The 25,443-nt window shown below is 35.7% G+C and overlaps 1 protein-coding gene across 1 annotated transcript; it reads left to right on the plus strand.

Annotated features, from left to right (window-relative positions):
- Positions 1-4,988: 4,988 nt before the first annotated feature.
- On the plus strand, positions 4,989-23,862 carry LOC123529994 (uncharacterized). Its single transcript, XM_045310662.2, has 3 exons — positions 4,989-5,335; positions 8,696-8,803; positions 9,324-23,862. The coding sequence occupies exons 1-3, from the start codon at positions 5,242-5,244 to the stop codon at positions 14,147-14,149; spliced, it is 5,028 nt and encodes a 1,675-aa protein (XP_045166597.2). The 5' UTR covers positions 4,989-5,241; the 3' UTR covers positions 14,150-23,862.
- The last annotated feature ends 1,581 nt before the right edge of the window (positions 23,863-25,443 follow it).

A 25,443-nucleotide genomic window follows, 5' to 3' on the forward strand; every position in this document is an offset into this window, starting at 1 on the left:
CCACTTTGGCCCACGTGTTCATCTTAAAGCAATCGAATTGTCGAGCACGCTGGATAGTTATTGTTGTATTTGAATGCACTTCTGTTACATGCTGGTTATTTATTATTTATCTTTCTTTTGTGATGTTGATTATAGATCTGTTCAGTTATTTAAAATTAGCTTCGCTTTCTTTTAATATATTTTGAAGGGAAGGGATAACTTTCCTCATCAAGTTCTCTATTACATTTGTTGAAGTTCTTTGAAGTATGGGCATTTTCTCATAAAAAAAAAACGAGAAACAATGAGTTTGATTAGATAGTTGCTGGCTTCACTGTGTTTGACACTGATTGCGATGTGCATGTTCAATGCTTTTCCATATTCTTATGAGTTTAGTACTACCCATCTGAAACAAATCTATAAGATGATCCTTTAGAAGAATAGAACCAGTTAATCAAAAATAGATCATAATTATTTAGTATAAATAAGTCTATGCATTACAGGTAATGAAAAACACAATCAGCACAGACTCAGGCGGACATTCTGTTGTACGTATATATTGAATAGACTACGTGATTTCAAAGGACCAGAAATCATAATATCAGTAATCAAAGTAGGAGAGATTTTGTTGTAACAATTTTATACAATACATGTTGGTACATGTTGAACAATTTATTGTTAGTTATAAGTTTACTTTAAGTTTTCTATATCAGTATAATTATTATACTGATCTCGATATATAAACAAAAATCATTGCACATTAAATTTTATCAATAAATCGAACGAATGAATCATCAACTACCATGTATCACTACCAGAAACAATTGCCGTAAATGCACACTTACCTTCCAACATTTATTAATACAAATGTATCAGTATTGCATCTTTAAAAAGCCAAGCACTTTAAACGTCTGTGTTGATATGCTGTTTTTTCTTGATTATAAATATAAAGACAAAAGAATAATTAAATACTGGATATAACTAGATGTGGAATATCTTTTGATTTGTTAAGATTATTATTAGTTCTGTATCAAGGGCAATTGTATTTTGATTTCCATCACATGTAGAAAAAAATATACACAAAGTATTCGGTTTATTGATGTTATTAGACATCAGTTGCTAGGACATAAGACTTATATTTATGTTGCTTAGCATTTTATTTTAAAATACATAAATTGATGAAAAGAAAAAATTTGCTTCTCATTTATATATACCAGTTGAATAAAAACTAAAAATAATGTGTTATGGCCATGTACGATAAGGGAGTCCAAGAAGCGTCCTTAAACAGCTTCCTCTCATAACATTGTTGCTGTAGCAGGCATTGTAGCAGAGGACACGAGATATACAGTTTCCCAAATAGCTACATCAAGGAAGTGTTCACGACATTCTGACTAAACACTTGAAATTATGAATTATCGGAGGTGTGTGCAAAGCGGGGACCCCATCTTCTGACTAAACAGCAAAAATCCCAAAGGGTGCAATGTTGCAAAAAACTTCTAAAATTCTATAAAAATGCAGATCTTCTATTAGAGGATGAGACACAGGTATATTATTTCGAACCTCAAAAGCCGATAAACAACAAACAGTGGCTTGAAAAGGCAAGAACGACCAGTTATCGCAAAAATAACTCAAAGTTGCTGACGAGTTCTATAAATAATTTTCTTTTGCCCTTTTGAGCAAATACCCAATGAGCCCGGCAAATCTATTACTGGAAAGTTTTAAAGTGACGGGGTTCAAAAAAGGTTACGTTAAACTTCGCTCAAAAACTGGTTTACGGAGCATCTGCTTTATGCATGACAATGCATCTGCACACGAGCAATATTGCTTCAGTTTCTAATACTTTCAACAGATTTCTAAGCCCACACTCCCCTGCCAAAATTTAGCTTTATAAATCGAACATAGGGTGGCGTTCACAATTTTTTGTTTTGACAATTTCAGCATGTTTTAGAAATGCACCTTTTTCCATCATTTTTCTCCAATATAAGATGATCATGCATGAAATCTATGTCGACAATGCTCTTAATTTGCGCATGCCCTGGGAAGTAAATTAACACAGTGTAAACTTTGGAACTTTATTTAGGCAAAACATTTTATGTCATCTTGCTTTGTTACATATTGATGTCACTTTCTGACAAGAAGCATAGATCGTGGATTCTATACCATTACTAACCTGTTCTCCGTAAATAACTGCTAACGAGGACGAATGATTTCAGACACAATGTCTTTTCATCAATCGTTACGGAGGAGATACGCATCGCCCGGGGATCGAACTCACAACTTCACGATCCGTAGATCTGCGCTCTGACTGTTGAGCTAAGCGGGCGGACCAGTAAGTCCCAAGTATATAGACATGAAGCAAAAAGTACAAAGTTTAGAGACATGAAGCAAACGTTTAAGGCTGTTCAAGCTGGGTGACTCAAATTTTGGCCATGGTGGTGGTAAGTGTTTTATCAAACGGGTGCATAAGGAATTATTTAAAACCTGATTATTGACAAATGATAGCAAAGTACATAGCTGCCTGGGGACACGCCCATTTTCCCAAACAATCAATGGTCAGAAATTGATTTTACGGAATTTACCATAAAGTGATCTTCTACTAAAGCAGCAAAAGGTTAAATTAGTATATAAATGTAGAAAACTTTTAAAGAGCCGATGAATCTGTTTTGTACTGTTCATGTATCCATATTTTTATGTGAATCTTTCTTTTCGTCTGTCACAAGTGATGGTATGAGTTATACGTCTGAGAGTACTGGTTTGAATTCAACAAAACTGTACACGTGTTTGGTTTGATTACTGTCATGAGAGAATATCGAGCATTACACATATATTTATTACGTCGATATACGGAGATGATGGCAAATAAACGTGAGTGGAGGAATAACATATTTATGCTGGAACTTAAGATCCGTCTAAAGATGACAGGGGAAAAGGACAAGATGCACTCATTTGTGAGACTGGTGTTAGAAATACCAACTCAGATAAATTCATATGGCAATTTTTCAGCTTTTGAGGATGAAGTGCCCTAAGGTGCCCCTCAGGACTACATGCCAGGCAAGAACGTTCTCCTGAATAAAAACAATGACCTTCCATAAAACATCTAGATGACTTAGGAGTATCACGACCCAAGTTTAAGTGCAAATACTTCGGAGCCAGCGACTTTAGTCACTCGGCTTAAACGTTGGGCATTGTGCTCTCATCAAGAGTGACTGAACAAGAGTGCCAAATTGTCACAAATACGACCTTTACAGCAAATTACCTTTGACTTTTTAAAATACTCTACACAGTGAGCAGACTGGATGTCATTTTCAGAATTTCAAATGATTCAAAGGCCATAACTCCAGAGGAATTACGACTATTCTGATAGTTATCGAACTATGGCTTATTATCGAACTTGGCTTCTACTTTTTAGAGATTACAAACTCTGTATAAGTTATGATTAAATCTGAGAAAAATTACTCTAGTAATCGAGCAGACACTGTCAATTTTAGCAATTTTTGACCAGTTCAAGGGCCATAACACTGGAGACAGTAACCCTAACTAGTTGGTTATCCAACTTGGCCTAGATTTTATAGTAATATATTTTCGTTATAAGTATGGTTGACATCAAAGAAAAAAACTCTAGTTATCGAACAGACTTCAAAAGCATGGATATTCTGGTCCGAACTGGCTGGTTATCTAACCTGGTCTCGATTTTATAGTAACTGTAATACATCTTCTTTGTAAGTATGGTTGACATCAAAGAGAAATTACTTTAGTTATCGAGCGGACACTGTTAATTTTAGAAATTTTGACCAATTCAAGGGTCATAACTCTGTAGATACTGGTTCAAAATGGCTGGTGATCAAACTTGACCTAGATTTTATACAGATACACATGTTGTTTAAGTTTAGTTTAGTTCTGATAAAAAATATAGTTAGGCTATAGGGCAGACCCCGATTTTTTCCGCCCGCCACCCGCCTACCCGCAAGATTGTAAAGGGCGGAAACATAATACGTCCGAAACGGGCGTATAAAAACTGTTGAAATAAACGTTGAAAACACACACACACGCACACGTACACACACACGCACGCACACACACACCGCAAAACTTTGATACACTGACCTTATCAAAATCAAGTTTAATCTTGTTTCAACTGATCGGGTAATCGTGAACCCGTCTGCAAAATGCATACCGTATATCTTTTCTTTCGTTTTATATTCATATTTAGTTTGTTTTGTTTTGTTAGTTAGTTTTGGATAGAGTCATACCGAGGCTTCAAACCCACATTTGTGAGGGGCAAGAGATTTAAGTCAGTGCCCTTAACCATTCGGCCATAGCGACCGGCTAATGTTTAGTTTATTCATGCAGCATTTCTTTGATTTGTAATCTGATCGTTTGTACTTTGGAATTTTGTAAAACACATTTTGTGCGTATATATTATAATAATCATTGATAATTATTATTATTATTACTGACATGACTAACCAAAATTTGTTGCAGAGCAAGTCAAACGTCTGTGTAATATACGAAAGAAATAGCTATAATACATTTAAAACTATTTGATCGACATGGACTGGAATGATTTCAATTCTTTGATCATATTCAACAAGACCATTGATATATATCAACACGACTATTAGGCCTAAAAAAATCTTTGTTTCCGGTAACACGCTCAAAAATATTAGGATAGGTAGGTCGGACTTTTTTTTGATATCTTTTCATTAAGGGAGACTTTTCGGAAATTACTTTTGTGTCAAAAAATGAATACAATTAATGGGGTTATGCCTTTAGAGCATCAGTAAGTTGATTTCTAACATCACTGGCCATGTTTGAAGCATAAAAAGTGCAGTTTTGCAACTTTTTGTTAAAAAGTTGAAAAAATTATTCTCCAAGGTCATAAAAACATTTAGGGTCGGGCCAAAAATTTAGGGTAGGTCGGGATACCGGAAACAAACATTTTTTTACGCCTTATTGACTGAAGTGACAAAACACCTGTTATCAGGTGTATTATAAACATAGGCCCACATACACCGAAATCAACCAGTCGGTTATAAGCAATATAATGTATTCATGCTGGAATAATGTATCATATATAATACTTAACAGTTATATATTACTATAATATTATCATTTAACAAGTGAGTTATAATCAAATAAGTGAATTTTGAAACAGAAAGTAGGAAGTAGTAACGAATGGTTGAAAATCATACCCTACCAAGCCTACATGTACTTATATACGACCTTGAGTGTAACTTGGAAATCAAACAATAATTGTTATGAACGATGAAGAAATCACGAAAGGAAATTACGGAGAGTATCCGTTCAGTTAAGCCGGAAGAAGAGATAGATAATCGATGTATACAACAGAACAAACAAGGTAAGTGGTACATGTCATATATCAGAATTTGGTGTGTGTCACTAAAACTCTGATAACAAAAACAAAAATATAAGACTTGTATAAACGCTTGGACCTTTCCAAGTAGTTCACGAGCATAAAATCTAAGGGTAATGATTATATTAAAATGTATTTAATTTTATATTAAGTATTCTCACAAAATGCAGTATACATTCAAACATGGTTTTATTTAGCTACAAATGATAAAATGAAATCTATTTAAAACATTATTGGGACACCCTTGCTAAACATGGGTATACGACCAAATGCGCATATATTTTTCTAATAAAATCGCGAGTTCAACTGTTTGGTTTTCTACGCATGAAGTTATCTGTATTGTTATATTTCGTTTTATTTCAATCTTACTATTATTCTGAAGAGGATACAATTATTTTTGCTGCGTTATAAGTACTTTATCAGCTTTTTATGGAAACTCAACTATTACGTAAGTTTTTGAATAGATAATTATTGCGGGTCAACTTGAAAGACCGATAACGCAATACTAGTAATACAAATCAACTAAAGGTTTAAACATTTATCGGCGATAAAAACTGATCATATCCGAATAATACAATATCGTATCAAACAGCTAAGTATATTAAGTATTGATTCTTAATATTCGATAAAGGGTCTATTACTAGCGATTTAGAATATTTAATTAAATGATATTAGTAATATTTCAATTAAAAGTTGTTTCGTATCGTAATAATTTCAAATCTGAGCTGGCATTTTTCGGCAATTTTGGTCCATAGAGCTGAAATGGTTAAATAAGTGTTTAAAAACTCATAAATGTGACTATATACCATTTAAATGATGTTTTGCTTGGAAAGATCTTATAGATCTTATTATTAGTTTTTTTTTTTTTTTTTTTGGTTGGATTTAACGTCGCGCCGACAAATGATAGGTCATATGGCGACTTTCCAGCTTTAATAGTGGAGGAAGACCCCAGGTGCCCCTCCGTGCATTATTTCATCACGAGCGGGCACCTGGGTAGAACCACCGACCTTCCGTAAGCCAGCTGGATGGCTTCCTCACATGAAGAATTCAAAGCCCCGAGCGTGGCTCGAACCCACATCGATGAGGGGCAAGTGATTCTTATTATTTATCAGATCAGAAGTATTTAAGTGCCGTATAGCGACTCCATACTTTGACTAAAGTTGTTATATTTTCTGGTCCTGTGGGATCATTGAGCACAATATATTTTATCATAACAGAATTCCGCTTAAGCCAGTGCTGGGGGCGTGAGGGGTTTTGCGCTTTTCCTTTCCTTTCACGGAAACCGAGTCTGCTATTATTTTGTATGGTTTCGTTCTATGTTTCCAAAGGATATTCCTATAGATTTTATTAAATATTGAAGTGCCGTGTGACACTATAAAATTCTCCCCCCGTATTTGACTCAGTGTTCTTATATTTTCCTTTGGGATCATTGAGTACATTCAATCTTATTATAACAGAATTTTGCACAAGCCGGTGTAATGAAGTATTTCGACCCTCATAGAACAACGACCCCCCGGTCATTATTCTATAGAAAATGTGACTCCTTTCCTGTAAAATATTGACTCCCTTTATAAAAAACTGACTCCCTTTGAAAACTCTATAGAATAACGACCCCCCGGTCATTATTCTATAGAAAAACTGACCCCTCCAAGAAAAATACTGACTCCCTAAAGATGACTCCCTTCGAATCTCATAGAATAACGACCCCGGTTATTATTCTATAGAAAAAGTGACTCCTTCCATGTAAAATACTCACTTACTACATTCGAACTCTCATACAATATCGATTCCCGGACATAATTCTATTTAAAAAAGTTACTCTTTCCGTGTAAAACACCGGCTCCTAAAAAGACTTTCAACGATAATATCTATTAAAAAGTGATCCCCACCAAACCTAACGGACAATTTTATTAGATCTACAACTCTAATACCCTCCATTGCCAATAGTTAACATTTTGATTGTACTACTACTACTGGTGCCACTACTTCTATTGCTATTACTACATGTACTTCTTCTTCTTCTTCTACTACTTCTACTTCTACTACTACTACTGCAACTGCTACTACTGATACTACTATACCTGCTTCCACTAATACGTCTTGTACATCTACTTCTTCTTCTACTGCTGCTGTTGTTGCTGTCACTTATTCCTCTGCTGCTGCTGCTGCTGCTGCTGTCGCTGCCACTGCCGCTGCCACTGCCACTGCCACTACCACTACCACTACCACTGCCACTACTACCACTACTACTACTACTACTACTACTACTACTACTACTACTACTACTACTACTTTCTATTGTTGCCGCTACCGTACTTTACTGCCACTGCTAAGTATTTCAACTTCTATTAATACTAAGTTCTATGCTAGCAGTTTCTTGTGCAGTTTTCTTCTGAAGAATTACTTCATACCGACGTTTGCAGGGATTATTGACACTGGTGTGTTTTGTGAACGTATTGTGAATTGTTATTTTCCTGAAAAAATGTATACACCAAGATACAGCGTCTAGACATAGAATCCCTTGTCCCGTTGCGGAACGCTCTGATTTCTGTGTCAAGTGATGGTATCTGGGGCTAATGGTCAAACGGAAGGACGGGCGGACGGACAGGGGCAAATCTATATGCCCCCCTCCCCCGAGTGGGGGCATAAAATGCAGCAATTAGGCCTTAGATACATGAGTTATCACTAAATTTGACCAAATGACCGGGGGTCGTTTCTTTTATGGGAGTCAATATTCTTTGTGAGGTTCAGTTTACTTCACGTGGGGGAGTCATATTACTATGATCTGGAGGTCATAATACTATGACCAGGGGGTCACTTTTTCTATAGAATAATGACCGGGGTCATTATTCTATGGGGGTCGAAATACTTCATTACACCGGCGCTAGGGATGTGAGCGGTTGCGTATGTCATGACCTTTCGTGTACAGACTCGGTCAGGCGAAATCTGCTATAATTTTGCTTGGACGTGTTCTATGCTTCCAAGGCATTTTCTTATAGGTTTTATTATACCGGTGTTTGGGTCTTTCAAAATTAGGAAAATAAATCACGGAATGTTTGATCAAGTTCAATGGTTTCGTCTTTCAATTTGTCGTTAGACCGTTATGTACATCTCCAGGCAATGACTGAATCATGATGGGGATCAAGCATCACCTTAAAGTAGGCGCTTGAAATAATCGTTGAAAACTCGATTCAGGGAGTCATTTTCTTTGTTTCAAAGGGAATTGCTAAAATTCAACTAAGTAAACCAAAACAATTCATAAAAGACACACTAGTAAATTTGTTTCATGAAAAGTGATATTTTAAATCATCAATGCTATGTAACATAAAGCCTTTGACCTTGCAGCTAGTTCCACAATATATCAAGTGCATTTGTCAAACTGTCAAATAGGAAACAACAACACCTTAGTGCAGTCAGATGGAGGACACAGTGCTACTTCCCCGAGAAGAAAAGGTATAATAAGTATTTACTATCGTCATTCCATCTGTCAAAACGAGGTAACATTGCATGCCACAAGCTTCATCTTATACATAACATTGAAATGGTGTGGCTCTGATGTTTATTTTGCGTAGCTTTCAGCTGAGGGCTAGTTTTTAGAGAAAGTTTGTACTTTCAAGCGAAAAGTAATTCATGAAAATACTTTTTCTTCTAAAGAATGATATACATGTATTGTATGTGAAACTGTTAAAAATATGACTATGTCTTTTTCTTATCATTTTTAAAACAACAGCTAATGATATTTAGGACATGTATAGTACTAACGCAAAGAAGAGTAAAAACAAACAAACTGAAGCATCCGCCGCAAAAATGTGTGGATAAATCGGACCTGCAGTATGGAATCGTTGGTTTCGTGAAAATATTAACAACATGTCATGATCGGGAACTCTGCTAAATCGGCGTAAATTAGTAAGCAGTTATATAATCGTACGTTTTCTTTCTTTTAACACTGTTAAGTAAAATCTCTTTTTATCAGATGATGGCAGCCAGAAAGCGAAAAACCATGCAGGGATTCTTATCTTGAAGACAATTTTCGAGTCAAATGAAAATAGACCAATACTGTTTGCTGACCTAGAATTACAAGTGAAAGAGTATGTACATACAGAGGGGCTAAAGTCTTTTAAAACAGTCACAGGTTGGGCACTGAACGACTTTCTTATAAAAAATAGAGATCAATTTGATACATTTAACAGAAAGCAACGAAAATATGTTAAACTACGTCATAAACGCAAACACAATATCGTACATTCCTCAACTTGCCTCGACAAGTATGATTCTGTTGAAAATAGCATGCAACTTCAAGATGTTCCGAACGAAAGTAATAACTGTGCTAAAGATGAAACTGATGCTAGAGTTAAACAGTTACAGCCAGTTACAGAGAACTGGAAACAAGTGAAACAAAGACAGCAAAATCAAGTTGTACCCGACTCCAAAAGTACAAGTGGGGCAAATAGTAACGATATGACAATATATTCACTTGATGTCAGAGACGATAAAACAATAGACACTGAACAAACAAACAAATTAGATGAAACAACTGCCAGCAATATCCGAAAGGACTGGTCACCAGACAGAGTTGACGCTCTGATACGACATGGCGAAAAACGAGATCTTGCATTTGTACTATCCATTCACCAATATATAGATAGTCCAAACAAACTATCGTTAGATATTGTAAGTATGTGGAACACTCCACATAGATCAAAATCATATATTATCATAGGGATGATCCAGGGAAATATAATTGGGGTAGATGATCAGTTTCATACCACTAATTTTGAAAATCTTTTCCAAACCTCGTATTTTTCACAGAAACCTTTATTCAATTATTACAATATTGAGTATAACTCTAAATGTCTTCTTGTGATTGAGATATTATCAAGCTGCGGGTTTGGTAGTCCATGTGTTGTAGAAAAGAACTTTAAGGTCCCTGATGGTATTACTATAAAGAAGATGCAAGTCTGGGTCCGGAAATCATTTCGCAACGTTGTTTGTGAATCAAAAAATCTACCTGAAATATACAGCTGGTTTTCCGGCCACTTGCCAAAACACAAACGAAGTATGGTGTCGGAAACAGGAGTTTGGACAGACAAAAGAACGAATGACGACAATGATGAAAAATACCACATGCAAGGAAATCTTATCAACTCAAACGTAGAAACTCGATATCTGTCTGGAGAAACATTAAGTTTCTTTTGGGAATCAGTTAAGGGTTTCCAAAAAGGCCATTTCGTACTGCTTGTCGGGGACATAGCGTGTGACAAACGACACTTGCATCACTTAGCAAAAGTTCCGTGGATCTGTGTCTACGACTTTGATATATTCAGTTACAGCGACGGACTATTAAATGCCATGCAAGACTCTTTGAACACGGAGAGGCATTTATCAATAAATACATGGAATGAACCGGCAGAGAATATATCAGAACTAGGGACACGCTGGTGCTTTATGAGGGGCCGACAGGAGATGGGTAGCACACGAACAGATCTCAAAGACAATGTGATTGAAGATACAAATATTTGGTTTCAACTGGCGAAAAGAGGAATCCAAAATAACTGCGAAAAACTTGCTAACTTTGCAGAGGACTACACTGTCCCAACTGTTGTCTTCTTGTGGCCGAAAACGGAAAAACTTGTACCATTTATGGTAAAATTTCTGTCACGATTAACAGAGACACTCACAAGTTCGCCGAATCTGGTTTTGTGTATGAACAGACAACCAGAAACAAACAGCGGTCGACTGAAATTTGAAACGCTTTGTGATGACTTCGGAAGTAGTATCAGTGTCTGTTACCTCCAATATGAACAGATGTGTATCGGCATCAGCGAACAGTCGTCGGTAAAAACAAGTAAGACGATATCATACGAACTGCCAAGAAACCAAATGCACGAGTCACCAGCAGTATCAGAGAAGGATGCAACGTGGCTGCGAGAAGACTTCGAAGTTCTTTTTGTCAATAATCCATATGATACTTCAAACATTTCTTCAGAAGAAATACAAAACGAGCTGACAAATTTTAGTAAAGGAGGATCACTTCCATGGTATACATGGTACAGTGGGGAAGCTGAAACATCCGTTATTGAACGAGGCATTGAGAAGGACTTGGAGGAAAAAATTAGCAAACATCTAGAGGATTACAGAACTTCAATGATTACACTCTGTCATGCCCCAGGTTCAGGTGGGACAACATTAGCACAGAAAATACTTTGGCATTTTCATCGAAAAACTCCATGTGTTCATCTTAAGCTTCGAACAGTCTCCAATGTAGATGAGCTGAACAGAAAAAATTGTTTTTTGTATGACAGAACGGACTTACCTGTTCTTCTTCTAATTGATGGCGAAGAAGAATCCAAAGTTCGTCTTCTCTCCAGGCAATTAAAATATACTGTCATATTGTATATTAAGCGTTATCCTTATAAAATTCACTTTTCAAAAGACCATGATCGAGTTTACATGTCTGGTATTGTTTCGTCTAAAGAATCGCTGGAACTAGAAACAAAACTAGGCGTCAAGTGTGGCGATGAGAACAAAAGGGCACGCCTTCATGAGATGACAATTGATATTAAGAATGGAAGATCAAATCATTGTATGTACGAATACGGAATGACAGTCTATTTACATGAATTTAAAGGCATCGTGTCTTACGTTGAGGGTTATCTTGAACTTGACAAAAACCCTACAAGAGATCTCAATTCATGTCAAAAATGTTTAGGATTTTTGGCTTTGGTTTATTATTATGGGCAGTCATGCGTCCCATGCCAATTCTTCTCGGCTTTGTTCAACAAACCATCAGGTTACAACATGACGTTGGAAGACTTTCCTCCACTGGTTCAAGAATTTGTTGTCTATGACAAAAATGAAGGAAAACGCAACAACATCCGAATTTGCCATTACATAATAGCCAAAGAAATACTCGAACAAATTTTATCACGACATGTAGGTAGAATAACCGAAAGAAACGACACAATCGGGAAAGTAGCATGTCATAATCTGGCAAAATTTTGCAAAGAATTCATCGAATATTCGTGCAGCAAGAAAACTAAGGTGAGCACACTTTCAACAACTATACGATTTATTCTTACTAAAACCTTCATTTTCCGGGACGAAAAGGACATGAGCGACAATGAGGAACAGGTTCGGAAGAAACCAGTCTTATCGAAATTAATGATAGATATTCCAGGTGGAAAGCCACTGTTCACAGAAAGGCTTTTAGTATTGCAGAAACTGACAGAGTCATTCCCTGATGATCCAAATTACTGTGCACATCTAGGGCGTTTCTACGCTTTTTGTAGACCTAACGAAGAAAATGAAGCCGAAAAATGTTTCCGGAAAGCTATAAAAATATGCGAAGACCAAATACATGGCAAACGTGATGAAGACATAGACGATGGAATAAAACTGACTATGATGCACATATACCATATGTATGGAATAATGAAACAAAGATGTATGTCAAAATACACTGATCGCACGCAAAAAGAAAGAATTGTGACCGTCGACAAAGATTTTTTATTCCATGAAATTACAGAAGAATTGGTACCTATTGTTGAAACGGCTTGTGAATACTTTAAAAAATCGAGAGATATAACGCCTCCAAACCATGATGTTTACACATATGCATACACAGGTGAAATACAATCCAGACTACAATTTTGTGATTTTGTTAACAGGCATTTTCGCAAAGGAGAAAATGGAATTACACAGTTTTTGAGTTCAGATGCCGACCAGAGGTCCAAGTTATTCGTGCAGAAGAGTTTTTCAGTCATTGAAAATCTGATATATGAATGTTACATGGATGTGATATTGATGGACAGAGATTCGCAATCACTGCGCCGTTACGTTGTTTGGTATAATACGCTTTTTCAGAAACAAATCCTTCCACTTGATTCATTTTGGTCTGATGATATGGTCAGCAATAGAAGACTTAAAATAGCTGCAAAAAAACTGAAGTATGGAAAAACATCAAACATTTTAAGTGGTGTTGAAACAATAGATGATGAAAAGGAACTAGAGGAGATAATTCATTGGTATGAGGAAAACTTCACTGACATACAAGACTATGGATTTCAAGAAGAAGACGGCAAAAAGGAATTGGAAAGAGACTACAGGGACTGGATATATGCCATACGCCTTGATAAATTCAAAAGGGATTACTCCCTGGAAGTAGTTCTTAGTCATGTCCAGCAATGGAACGATAAATTGGGGTCTCCAATATCGACATTTTATCTATTCATTTTAAAAAGTCTGTTGGGTTTTGGCACAGAACAAACTCAGGGTAAGACAGAATGTTTGATTGAAGCACTAGATTGTAGAGAGCGACTGGTCAAGATGAACAATTTAATTATACGACCTAAATACCCACGCGAATGGTTAGGTAGTGATGGAGAGGGAATAAAGCGGCTAAAATCTGGAAATCGTTATGTTGGAATCTATGCAGAGGATAGAGAAACTTCAAACAACAGACTTGACCTTGCAGTATGTAAAGGCACAATTTGCAGACCTAACACGAACAAAGTAAATGGAATGATCGCTCTTGATCTCGGAGCAAACACGCCAGAGGTTCGGGTATACTTTATCCCAAAAATAGTTCGATTAGAAGGAACTCGTTTTGCTGGGCATAGAGTAGAATTTAATTTGGCTTTTTCCTTCCAAAACGGCTTTGAGGCATATAATGTCAAAATCCTCAAACGCTATGGATGTTCTCACTGCAGTCGTAAACTCGAGTTCACAAGCTGCGAGTCCACGTTGTATTGTAAATGCGGAAGACCAGTCCAGAAGGACGAACTGAATGAAGTTAAATGATGTAATTGAGACATAAATTTAAATGACAGTGTTGAAATGAGAAACGGGACATACTTATGGAAGCAAATTGCTTAATATCTTGGGTAATAAATAATAAGTGACGACGAATAATTACTCGGCATACTAAAAGTTCGGAGAATTGTCAGTATTGTACCCTGTCTTGCATCTTCTCGCCAACATCATGCTATCATCATTTAAGATATATTATTCAAACAAAGGCACCACTTTTAAAAATTCGTATGTGTTTCCAACAAGTATATGATAATACTGAAATATTTATAAACATCACCTAATATATAATAATGACATGGTACGTAACACTATATTCATTTGTAAACTGTTAGCATGTGTTTAAACTGTAAATGTATCATTTCTTCATGAGAAGCAAAACATATTTCTACACCTTTTTCTACCACAAAATCAGCGGCTTGATAATTTCGTAATGATGTTGTTTTACACTACCCTAATGTAGCTGATTAATGGTTAAAGTATCCAATTATACTTTTTATTTTGCAAACTGTTTCTGGAAATGAGCAATCACTTGGTAAAAAAAACTTCTATTCTTATGGTACTTCAATCTGTCTATGAAGCTGTTAATATATTGTAACAAATCTCATCTGAATTGGTAAGCAAAGACTTTGTAAAATCTAACACGAAAGAAAAATAACAACAAGAGGGCCATAATGGCCCTTTATCGCTCACCTGTCATCACTGCACTTAAGGACAAGAAGGTCAAAAAATCATAAGATCAATCAAAAGAATTATGAGAAAATATAGTTGAAATTTTCTTTAAGGTACAGATATGTCAAAATACACCTAGAAATTGGAGGTATCATCCATGTTGTACCACAGGAAAGTGGTCTTGGGTTTTCCCTACGGCCAATAATAAGAAAGTTACTAAATAAGCTATTTATAGTAACATAAAAGGGAAGTAATTAAAAAATTATTGTAAGTGAACAAAAGAAGGATCTGCCAAATAAAAACATGAGCACTGCAATGCAACGCAAATGCAGAGCAATATACACACAAAACAAAGTCACATGAACTTTGACCCCTAAGTGTGACCTTGACCTTGAAGTGAGCCATCCGAAACATGCACTCTGCACATCGTTTCGATGAGGTGAACACTTGTGTCAGGTTTCTTTGAAATCCTTCAAGGGCTTCAATAGGTACAGAGCAGAAGGGAAATCGCTAACCAACAGACAGACAGACAGACAGACGGACGGATACCGAGGCGATAACACAATACGTCTCTTAGGGCGTATAAAAAGGAATCGAGATCTTATGGTGATACAAGTTGTGTGCAAGTTTGGTTAAAATCAAATCATAAATGAAGCTGCTATTGTGCAGACAAGGTCAAAATAGCTTATTTTTGGCCCTTTCAGGGGCCATAACTCTGGAACCCATAATAGAATCTGGCCAGTTCAAGAAAAGAATCAAGATCTTGTGGTGATACAAGTTGTGTGCAAGTTTGGTTAAAATCAAATCATAAATGAAGATGCTATTGCGCAGACAAGGTCAAATAGCTAATTCTGGCCCTTTCAGGGGCCATAACTCTGAAACACATTATGGGATCTGGCCAGTTCAAGAAAAGAACCAAGATCTTATGGTGACACAAGTTTTGTGCAAGTCTGATTAAATTCAAGTCATAAATGAAGCTGCTATTGTGCAGAAAAGGTCAAAATAGGTAATTCTTGCCCTATCAGGGGCCATAACTCTGGAACATGTAAAAGAATCAGGCCAGTTCAGGAAAGGAATCAAGATCTTGTGGTGATACAAGTTGTGTGCAAGTTTGGTTAAAATCAAATCATAAATGAAGCTGCTATTGTGCAGACAAGGTCAAAATAGCTAATTTTGGCCCTTTCAGGGGCCATAACTCTGAAACCCATAATGGTATCTGGCCGGTTTAAAAAAGGAACCGAGATCTTATGGTGAAACAAGTTTTATGCAAGTTTGATTAAATTCAAATCATAAATGAAGATGCTATTGTGCAGACAAGGTCAAAATAACTTATTTTGGCCCTTTCAGGGGCCATAACTCGGGAACCCATAAAGAGATCCGGCCAGTTCAAGAAAGGAACTAAGATCTTATGGTGATACAAGTTGTGTGCAAGTTTGGTAAAAATCAAATCATGAATAAAGCTGCTATTGTGCAGACAAGGTCAAAATTGCTAATTTTGGCCCTTTCAGGGGCCATAACTCTGGAACCCTTAGTGGGATCTGGCCAGTTCAAGAAAAGATCTTATGGTGATACAAGTTGTATGCAAGTTTGGTTAAAATAAAATCATAAATGACACCACTACCGTGCAGACAAGAAATTGTGGACGGACGACGGACAAAAGGTGATCACAAAAGCTCACCATGTCACTACGTGACAGGTGAGCTAAAAATAACTTTGCAAAGGAAAATGTAATTGTGCTAGCTACATAAATCATTGAATCTTCCATGAAATAACTTAAACAAAACAAAACTGAAGCGCAAAAATCCTCCTACCTATTTCTCCGAAAGAAAAAACACTAATTTAGATGTTTTGTCCGTTAAATCTTAAACTTTCAACAAATTCAGGAATGAGCATGCACCGTGCATTTTCACGACTTTGGTATGACGTGGCCAGGGAACGAACCTACGACCTCCCGCACTCGGAGCGGCTGCACTACAAGGCTATCGAGGCGATTTTTAGTCATTAAAGAAATATGACTCAAAGTCTTACTAACTTCTATATTTATATACATGTACAAATATTATATCAGGGTAACTGCATAAAACCTGAAATATTTATTCTTTGAATCTGGATCGTAACTTGTGCTTATATTTAATATCATGTTATGCATTTTAACGTGTAATTGTTGCTGATATTGATAATAGTATCGTAGTATCTTGAAATACTTTATATTAGATAATATGTATTGATAAGTACTATGTAAATCAACGAGGTGAAAAACGGGAAACATTTAGTCAATTTCATACATGTATCTATTTAAATGTAAATTCGTATCTATATTTTTTTCTACATAGCATCATTAAGGTTCCTTCTAAAATAAACACAATTGATAAGTAAGTTGAAGGATCTAAGTTTAGGTCATTTTACTGAATTGAACACAAAACGTACAGTGGATTGGATTGGCAATGTCTGGGTTTATTTTATACCATATATTTGTAGTATAAACATGTGATACTATTTAGAAAACAAGAGGGCCAAGATGGCCCTAGGCCGCTCACCTGAGAAACACACCATAACAGCTAGTGTAAACATGTTTGACCTAATGATTGCATGGAAAAAAATATTCTGACCAATTATCATAAATATTTGGGCAAAAAATCTTAAATATAAATAAGTATTTTCTTTGATTTGACTAAGTGACCTAGTTTTCGACCACAGACTACCCATATTCAAACTTGACCTATATTTCATCAAGCAAACCATTCTGACCAAATTTTATGAAATCCAGTGTAAAATGCAGTCCCTATTGCATACACAAGGTTTTTCCTTGATTTGACTTAGTGACCTAGTTTTTAAACCCAGATGACCCATATTTGAACTTGACCTAGATTTCATCAAGGCTATCATTCTGACAAAATTTCATAAAGATCAGTTGAAAAATACAGCCGCTATCGCATACACAAGGTTTTTCTTTGATTTAACCTAGTGACCTACTTTTTGACCCAGATGACCCATAATTAAACTTGACCTAGATTACATCAAGGCAATCATTCTGACCAAATTTCATAAATATCAATTGAAAAATACAGCCTCTATCGCATACATAAGGTTTTTCTTTAATTTGACCTAGTGACATAGTTTTTGACCTCAGATGACCCATATTCAAACTCGGCCTAGATTTCACCAAGGCAATCATTCTGACTTAATTTCAGGAAGATCAATCGAAAAATATAGCCTCTATCGCATACACAAAGTTTTTCTTAGATTTAACCTAGTGACCTACTTTTTGACCCCAGATGACCCATATTCAAGTCTGACCTATATTTCATCAATGCAATCATTCTTACCAAATGTCATGAAGATCAATTGAAAAATACAGCCTCTATCGCATACACAAGGTTTTTCATTGATTTGACCTAGTGACCTAGTTTTTGATTTCAGATGATCCATTTTCGAACTCGTTCTAGATTTCATCAAGGCAATCATTCTGATCAATATTCGTGAAGATTAATTGAAAAATACAGCCTCTATCGCATACACAAGGTTTTTCTTTGATTTGACCTAGTGACCTAGTTTTTAACCCGAGATGACCCATTTTCGAACTCGACCTAGATTTCATCAAGGTTATCATTCTGACCAATATTCATGAAGATTAATTGAAAAATACAGCCTCTATCGCATACACAAGGTTTTTCTTTGATTTGACCTAGTGACCTAGTTTTTGACTCGAGATAATCCATTTTCAAATTCGGCCTAGATTTTATCAAGGTTATCATTCTGACCAATATTCATAAAGATTAATTTAAAAATACAGCCTCTATCGCATACACAAGGTTTTTCTTTGATTTGACCTAGTGACCTAGTTTTTAACTCGAGGTGACCCATTTTCAAACTCGGCCTAGATTTTATCAAGGTTATTATTCTTACCAAATGTCATGAAGATCAATTGAAAAATACAGCCTCTATCGCATACACAAGGTTTTTCTTTGATTTGACCTAGTGACCTAGTTTTTGATTTCAGATGATCCATTTTCGAACTCGGTCTAGATTTCATCAAGGCAATCATTCTGATCAATATTCGTGAAGATTAATTGAAAAATACAGCCTCTATCGCATACACAAGCTAAATGTTGACAGACAGACGACAGACGACGGACATCGAGCGATCAGAAAAACTCAAAAAGAAAAGTAACACAAAGCTGGACAACAATATAATTTTTTTTACGCATCGTATTTTCAATGAGCACGCTTCAAGCTTTATATGGATTTGTTTGCTTTTATTCCTTAGTTATTTCAAATTAAATAAGTGTTTGAGGAGTTTTGGAAGTATTGAATTATACGGGAAACACTTATAAATACAAATGTATGTAGAACTTTGGTTATGCAGTACAATTTTCATAAAAAACTAGATGGAATAGACATTTATTTATTATTTTATATAATTCATCAATTTAGACAACAATGATTTATGATTTTACAGATCTTGTAAACATTTCTGTTTTTAAAAAAATGATATTGTAAATAAAAAGCGTAATTTAAATATGCACACATACACAAAATGGTATATTTCTACAATTTTGATATTCCTTAGGAATGCATTTTTATTGTAATGTGAATCTGTACACATGCCCTGTTTAGATTATTTTATTCATTATGTTTATTTTTTGTTTATGTATAGGGCGGCTTGACACATAAAGTATGTGCTCTTCACCACTGTACCTATGAGTCGTGCAACATCAAGTTGTAATAATGAAATGAATGAACTGGCACGCAGAAAAATAAAAGATCATTATTGTTATTTTATGACAAATATTTTCTAATTAACCAAACAAACTATTGCAAATTACCATTAGTGTTATAATGCAAATTTTGATGTAATATTACATGAATGGTACATAAAGGATATTACATTCATGACAGCAATAATAAGCTAAGAACATACAGAAAGTTTAAAACTAGCTATGAAAATGAGTATTATTGTAAAATGCAGTTACCGTATTGTCATAGATCAGCATTAGCCAAATTCAGATGTGGGGTTGCCCCCGCTCCCACCCCACCCTCTTAGAATAGAAACAGGACGCTTTGTGAATCTCCCATTATCAGAAAGGGTCTGTGCATTCTGTGCCGATACAGTCAAGACAGAAATGCATGTCATATTAGATTGTACTCTGTATTTATCCGAGAGAAATGCTCTTTTTGTAAAAGCAAACTCTCTCAGTATTAACTTCAATTCACTGAATAGCAATGATAGATTTGAATTCTTGTTTACCCACCCAGATATGATTAGGGTAATAGCAAAAACCTTTTACAATAATTATATTGAAGCACCGTCATAATTCTCTGTAGGCCTGTAGTAAAAAGTTGAAGTAATAAGTAGTTTTAGCTAGAAAATATTTTAATAACTAGATATTATAATCTATGTGTACTCTGTTTTAAAGTGAAACATGGTATGTAAGTTTATTGTAACTGTAATTTTAATTTGCCACAATGTTTTAGGTAGTGGATGTTGTATGTTAATACCTGTTTGAATACAAAATATTTTACATGATTGCATGGGAAGTTTGCGAATCTGTCTTTTTCCTAAACTGTAGGCTATTTTAAATTTTGGAATGCATTTAATGCATACTTCTTGTCATATGCCAGATTTTATTTATGTTTTAGAGACTTAAGCGTTTGTGAGCTTCCTTGACCGGGCTTCGTATTGTCCGTCTAGCTGAAATGCTGTTCTGCAATCTAGCTGAAATGCTGTTCTGCACTCTTAGGGAATGTCATCTCTAATTTTAGCTCATCTGATGTTTTGAAAAATAATCAATCGGCGTTGGCGTCGGCGTTGCCTGGTTAAGTTTTATGTTTAGGTCAGCTTATATCAAAAACTATCAAAACTATTGCTTTAAAACTTGCAACACTTGTTTACCATCAATAGCTGACTCAGTATTGCAAAAAAACAACATAACTCCTGCTTTTAAAAAAAATTATGGCCCCTTTTGGACTTAGAAAATCAGATTTCTTGGTCAAGTTTTGTGTTTAGGTCAGCTTTTCTCCTAAACTATCAAAGCTATTGCTTTAAAACTTGCAACACTTGATCACCATCAAAAGCTGACTCTATAAAACAAGAAACATAACTCAGTCCTGCTTTTTGCATGAACTATGGCCCCTTTTGGACTTGGAAAGAATCCGATTTCTTGGTTAAGTTTTGCGTTTAGGTCAACTTTTCTTCTTAAGGTTCAAAGCTATTGCTTTAAAACTTGGAGCAGTTATTTGCCATTACCAGCTGACTTTGCACAGCAAATACCGTAACTCTACATTGCTTTTTGCAAGAATTATGGCCCCTTCTGGACTAAAAAAGTCATGGGTATGACAATAGTTATATTATACAGAGGCAATAAAAATCAGATGAGCGTCTGCACCCGCAAGGTGGTGCTCTTGTTTTCAAGTGTTTCAGACATTTCATATAGTTTTATACAGAGAAGAACTGATATACAGTGCATAGCTTGTGTTATATGTAATGTTCGATGTATCTTATCCTGTCATGTATTGTTGTTTTAATCTGTACAGTATTGATACAATTCTCTTATAATTCTGTTCTATTATGGCCATATGCATTTATATAATTGGTGTAATATACTTGTATGTAGATGAGACTATAATAAACAATAAATATAAATATTCATGAGCGTCTTTTCATACTGAATTTATTAAACGACTGGAATAAATTCAATATGGAAAGACAAAAAAAATGTAATATTCTTGTTATAACACGTAAGTTATTTCTGCTTAAACATAAAAACATCATTTTTAGCTCACCTGTCACAAAGTGACAAAGTGAGCTTTTGTGATCGCGTGGCGTCCGTCCGTGCGTGCGTAAACTTTTGCTTGTGACCACTCTAGAGGTCACATTTTTCATGGGAACTTTATGAAAGTTGGTCAGAATGTTCCTCTTGATGATATCTAGGTCAAGTTCGAAACTGGGTCATGTGCGGTCAAAAACTAGGTCAGTAGGTCTAAAAATAGAAAAACCTTGTGACCTCTCTAGAGGCCATATTTATCAATGGATCTTCAAGAAAATTGGTCAGAATATTTATCTTAATGATATCTAGGTTAAGTTCGAAACTGGGTTATGTGCGGTCAAAAACTAAGTCAGTAGGTCTAAAAATAGAAAAACCGTGTGACCTCTCTAGAGGCCATATTTCTCAATGGATCTTCATGAAAATTGGTCAGAATGTTTATCTTGATAACATCTAGACCAAGTTCGAAACTGGGTCACGTGCGATTAATTACTAGGTCAGTAGATCTAAAAATAGAAAAACCTTGTGGCCTCTCTAGAGGCCATATTTTTCAAGAGATCTTCATGAAAATTGATCAGAATGTTCATCTTGATGATATCTAGGTCAAGTTCGAAACTGGGTTACATGCGGTCAAAAATTAGCTCAGTAAGTCTAAAAATAGAAAAACCTTGTGACCCCTCTAGAGGCCACATTTCTAAATATATCTTCATGAAAATTGGTGAGCCTATTTAGCTTGATGATATCTAGGTCAAGTTTGAAACTGGGTTATGTGCGGTCAAAAACTAGGCCAGTAGATCGAAAAATAGAAAAACTTTGTGACCTTTCTAGAGGCCATATTTTTCATGCAATCTTCATGAAAATTGATGCGAATGTTCATCTTGATGATATCTAGGTCAAATTCAAAAGTGGGTTACGTGCCTTCAATAACTAGGTCATTAGGTCAGATAATAGAAAAACCTTGTAACCTCTCTAGAGATCATATTTTTCAATGAATCTTCATGAAAATTGGTCAGAATTTTTTATCTTGATGATATCTAGGTCACATGTGCTCAAAAACTAGGTCACTATGTCAAATAATAGAAATAACGACGTCATACTCAGTTCAACACTGGGTCATGTGGGGATAGGTGAGCGATTCAAGACCATCATGGTCCTCTTGTTTTCTTTACCTATTACAGGCAAAGTGAATTGGACCAACGTCTCCTGACATCAAACATGTGATAAATTATTATGACAGAACATATGCTTTAAATAAACAAAAAAGTGTGTGGACAATTTGTCTCTCTTGGTTACCAAATTGTACCAAGTAGGGACGTATTTAAACGCAGCGCCAACAATCTTTTCCTTGCACAAATTTTGTTTACAATAACCATAAACACATGTCTATGATCGCTTTATTCATAGACGCAGAGTCAAATGACTGTTTGTGGTCGCTAAAATCATAACCGAATCCTAAAATGTCTGCCAAATACATCCCAAGCAATCATTTTGTTTGTGATCATAAACGCACAGCATTACACTTTTTTGTTTATGATCGCAATAACCATAAACGCATTGTTTCTATGGTCTCTATAAGCATAGACTCGGGGGAAATATCCAAAATCATAAACGTGCCCTAGAAATGTCAGCCAAATGTCAGAGGATGCTTGCATAGCAGATGATCGAGCGAAACTCGGCCTCAAATTGCCAGAATTCGCTCCCAAGATCAGGGGAAATAATCCATCAAAGCCCTAGACTAGATGATCTCGCTTAACGGGCCATAACTGAGATGAGACAATTAACCATCACATCAGTAATACTCAAGAACTAATGCTATAACCTGTTACAATTCAAAAAAAAATTGTTCCAGTGTTAAATTCATAGAAACTATACCACATGTATATATAATTCACTTTTTTGAAAACTGATGGTTTAACAAAAAGCCACACAAGTGTCGGCTCTTATTTTTTTTCACATATTTCATGATATTTCCATTTTGTTACATCTATGTCTTTGAATTTGTGTTTGATATATCTATTTTCTTAAAGCTTGCTGTCGCGAAGTGTATGTATTTGTTTTAAATTGAAAGTGTTTTAATTAAAGTTTTAATGCCGCTCATTACTGTATAGTGTATGTTCAATTACTTTGAACATGTAATTTTATTAACAAATGTACCGCAATGTCAATATTTCATTCTACAACAAGTGTGAATGCGTCTATTGTACATTTATCATGCACCGTTAATTGTTAATGTTTTGCACTGTGAAAATAAAAGAAATTTGAAAGGTATTGTTTTTTCTCGTCTCGGATTGAAAGATTTTCACAGCTATACGTTTGTCTTCTAAGACATTGCATGTGTCGAGACATAGCTACCATCAAACTGTCTACGGCATTCGTCTTACGCTGTCCTTTTGACCTTGAATATACATGTACATAAGTATGTCATGAAACACTTTATACCCATCTCTTACTCTCAGTTTTTAAAACTTTCATTATATAAACGTTATGTAAAACACAAAACCCTGCTTCTGACCAAGTTTGATGAACACGGTTTAAAGGTTTTTCTTTATTTAGCTCTGGCGGCCCCGAAAAGTGTGCAAGTGTAACCTAAAAATGCCTAGCATAACCTATTGAACTAAATTGAGAGAATACCCTTCAAGGATTCTATAGACCAAATTTGCTTGAAATCCATCATATGATTCATGTTCAGAATTTGTTAAAAATCCACACAACAATCTTTAGCCCCCCCCCCCACCCCCCCCCCCCCCCCCCCCACACACACACATATCTTTGAAAGGGGAGAAGTGCCAACATTTGAACAAAGTGGAAGGATGACCCTACAAAAGCGATGCAGATAAACTTTGGTGAAAATCACAGACGTTGTTCACAAAAAGTAATTTAAACGTTATTTTATTTCTAGCTCTGAAAGCCCAAAAAGGGGACAAACAGAACAATCTGAATACACTTTACAGAAATCCGTAAAAAGGATACTACAGACCAAATTTGGTGAAGAATCATCGAGTGGTTCATGAGAAGATGCCATTTAACGTTTTTCTATCTTCAGCTCTGGTTGCTCTTAAAAAGGCCAAGCGGAATCATTTAAACAAATTTGAGAGAGGACCATACAAGAATGATATAGACCAAATGTGGTGAGAAGATCCATCAAGAGATTCATGACAACCTTTTTAAAAAAATTTCTATTTTCAGCACAGGTGAGGGAACTATACAATGATGCTACAGACCACACTTTGTAAAGATCAATCAAGTGGTTCATAAGAAGTCACTTAAATGTTTCTACTTTTTAATCTGGGGCAAAGTGGAATCATTTGTATAAACCTGAGAGAGGTCCAAAGATGCCAAAACCCAAGTTTAGTGAAATTCTGTCAAGTGGTTCATGAGAAGCCGTTAAGTTTGTTATGGTGACTGTTTATTTTTTCGTGTATGAAATTGACTGAAACGTTTCCCGTTTTGTATCATTATTTTAAGTATAAGCAAAAGTTGCGATCCCGATTTAATCAATAAGTGGTTAATATAGATCTGAGGCTTTATGCAGTTACCTGATATATGTGTCTTGACTATCCATATATGCATAGTAAAGTAACAGACAAGAAAAATGACTGCTTAAGCCGGTGCTAGGGGGCGTGGGCAGTGTTGCATTTTCCATTACTGCTCATGAACAGACTCAATCAAACCGAGTCTGCAATTTTCACTGTTTGCTTTGTTTTCGGTGCTTCTGAGGGATCTACTTTCCAGATTTTATTTACTTCACAACAGCGGGTGTTAAGTGCTGTGTGGCGGCCGTAAAAAGTCGCCCCGACTTCATCTCAGTGTTGTTATATTTTCTGGTCCTTCGGGATCATTGATTTCAAC

Source organism: Mercenaria mercenaria, chromosome 13 (genome assembly GCF_021730395.1).
Source record: "Mercenaria mercenaria strain notata chromosome 13, MADL_Memer_1, whole genome shotgun sequence".
Taxonomy (NCBI): Eukaryota; Metazoa; Mollusca; class Bivalvia; order Venerida; family Veneridae; genus Mercenaria; species Mercenaria mercenaria.

What these genes read in the sequence shown, in the direction of transcription:
- LOC123529994 (XM_045310662.2), top strand. Translation starts at nt 5,242, where the DNA reads ATGAAGAAATCACGAAAGGAAATTACGGAGAGTATCCGTTCAGTTAAG. An exon ending in TATACAACAGAACAAACAAG is followed by an intron (nt 5,336 to 8,695) that starts GTAAGTGGTACA and finishes TTGACCTTGCAG; the next exon opens with CTAGTTCCACAATATATCAA. An exon ending in TACTTCCCCGAGAAGAAAAG is followed by an intron (nt 8,804 to 9,323) that starts GTATAATAAGTA and finishes TCTTTTTATCAG; the next exon opens with ATGATGGCAGCCAGAAAGCG.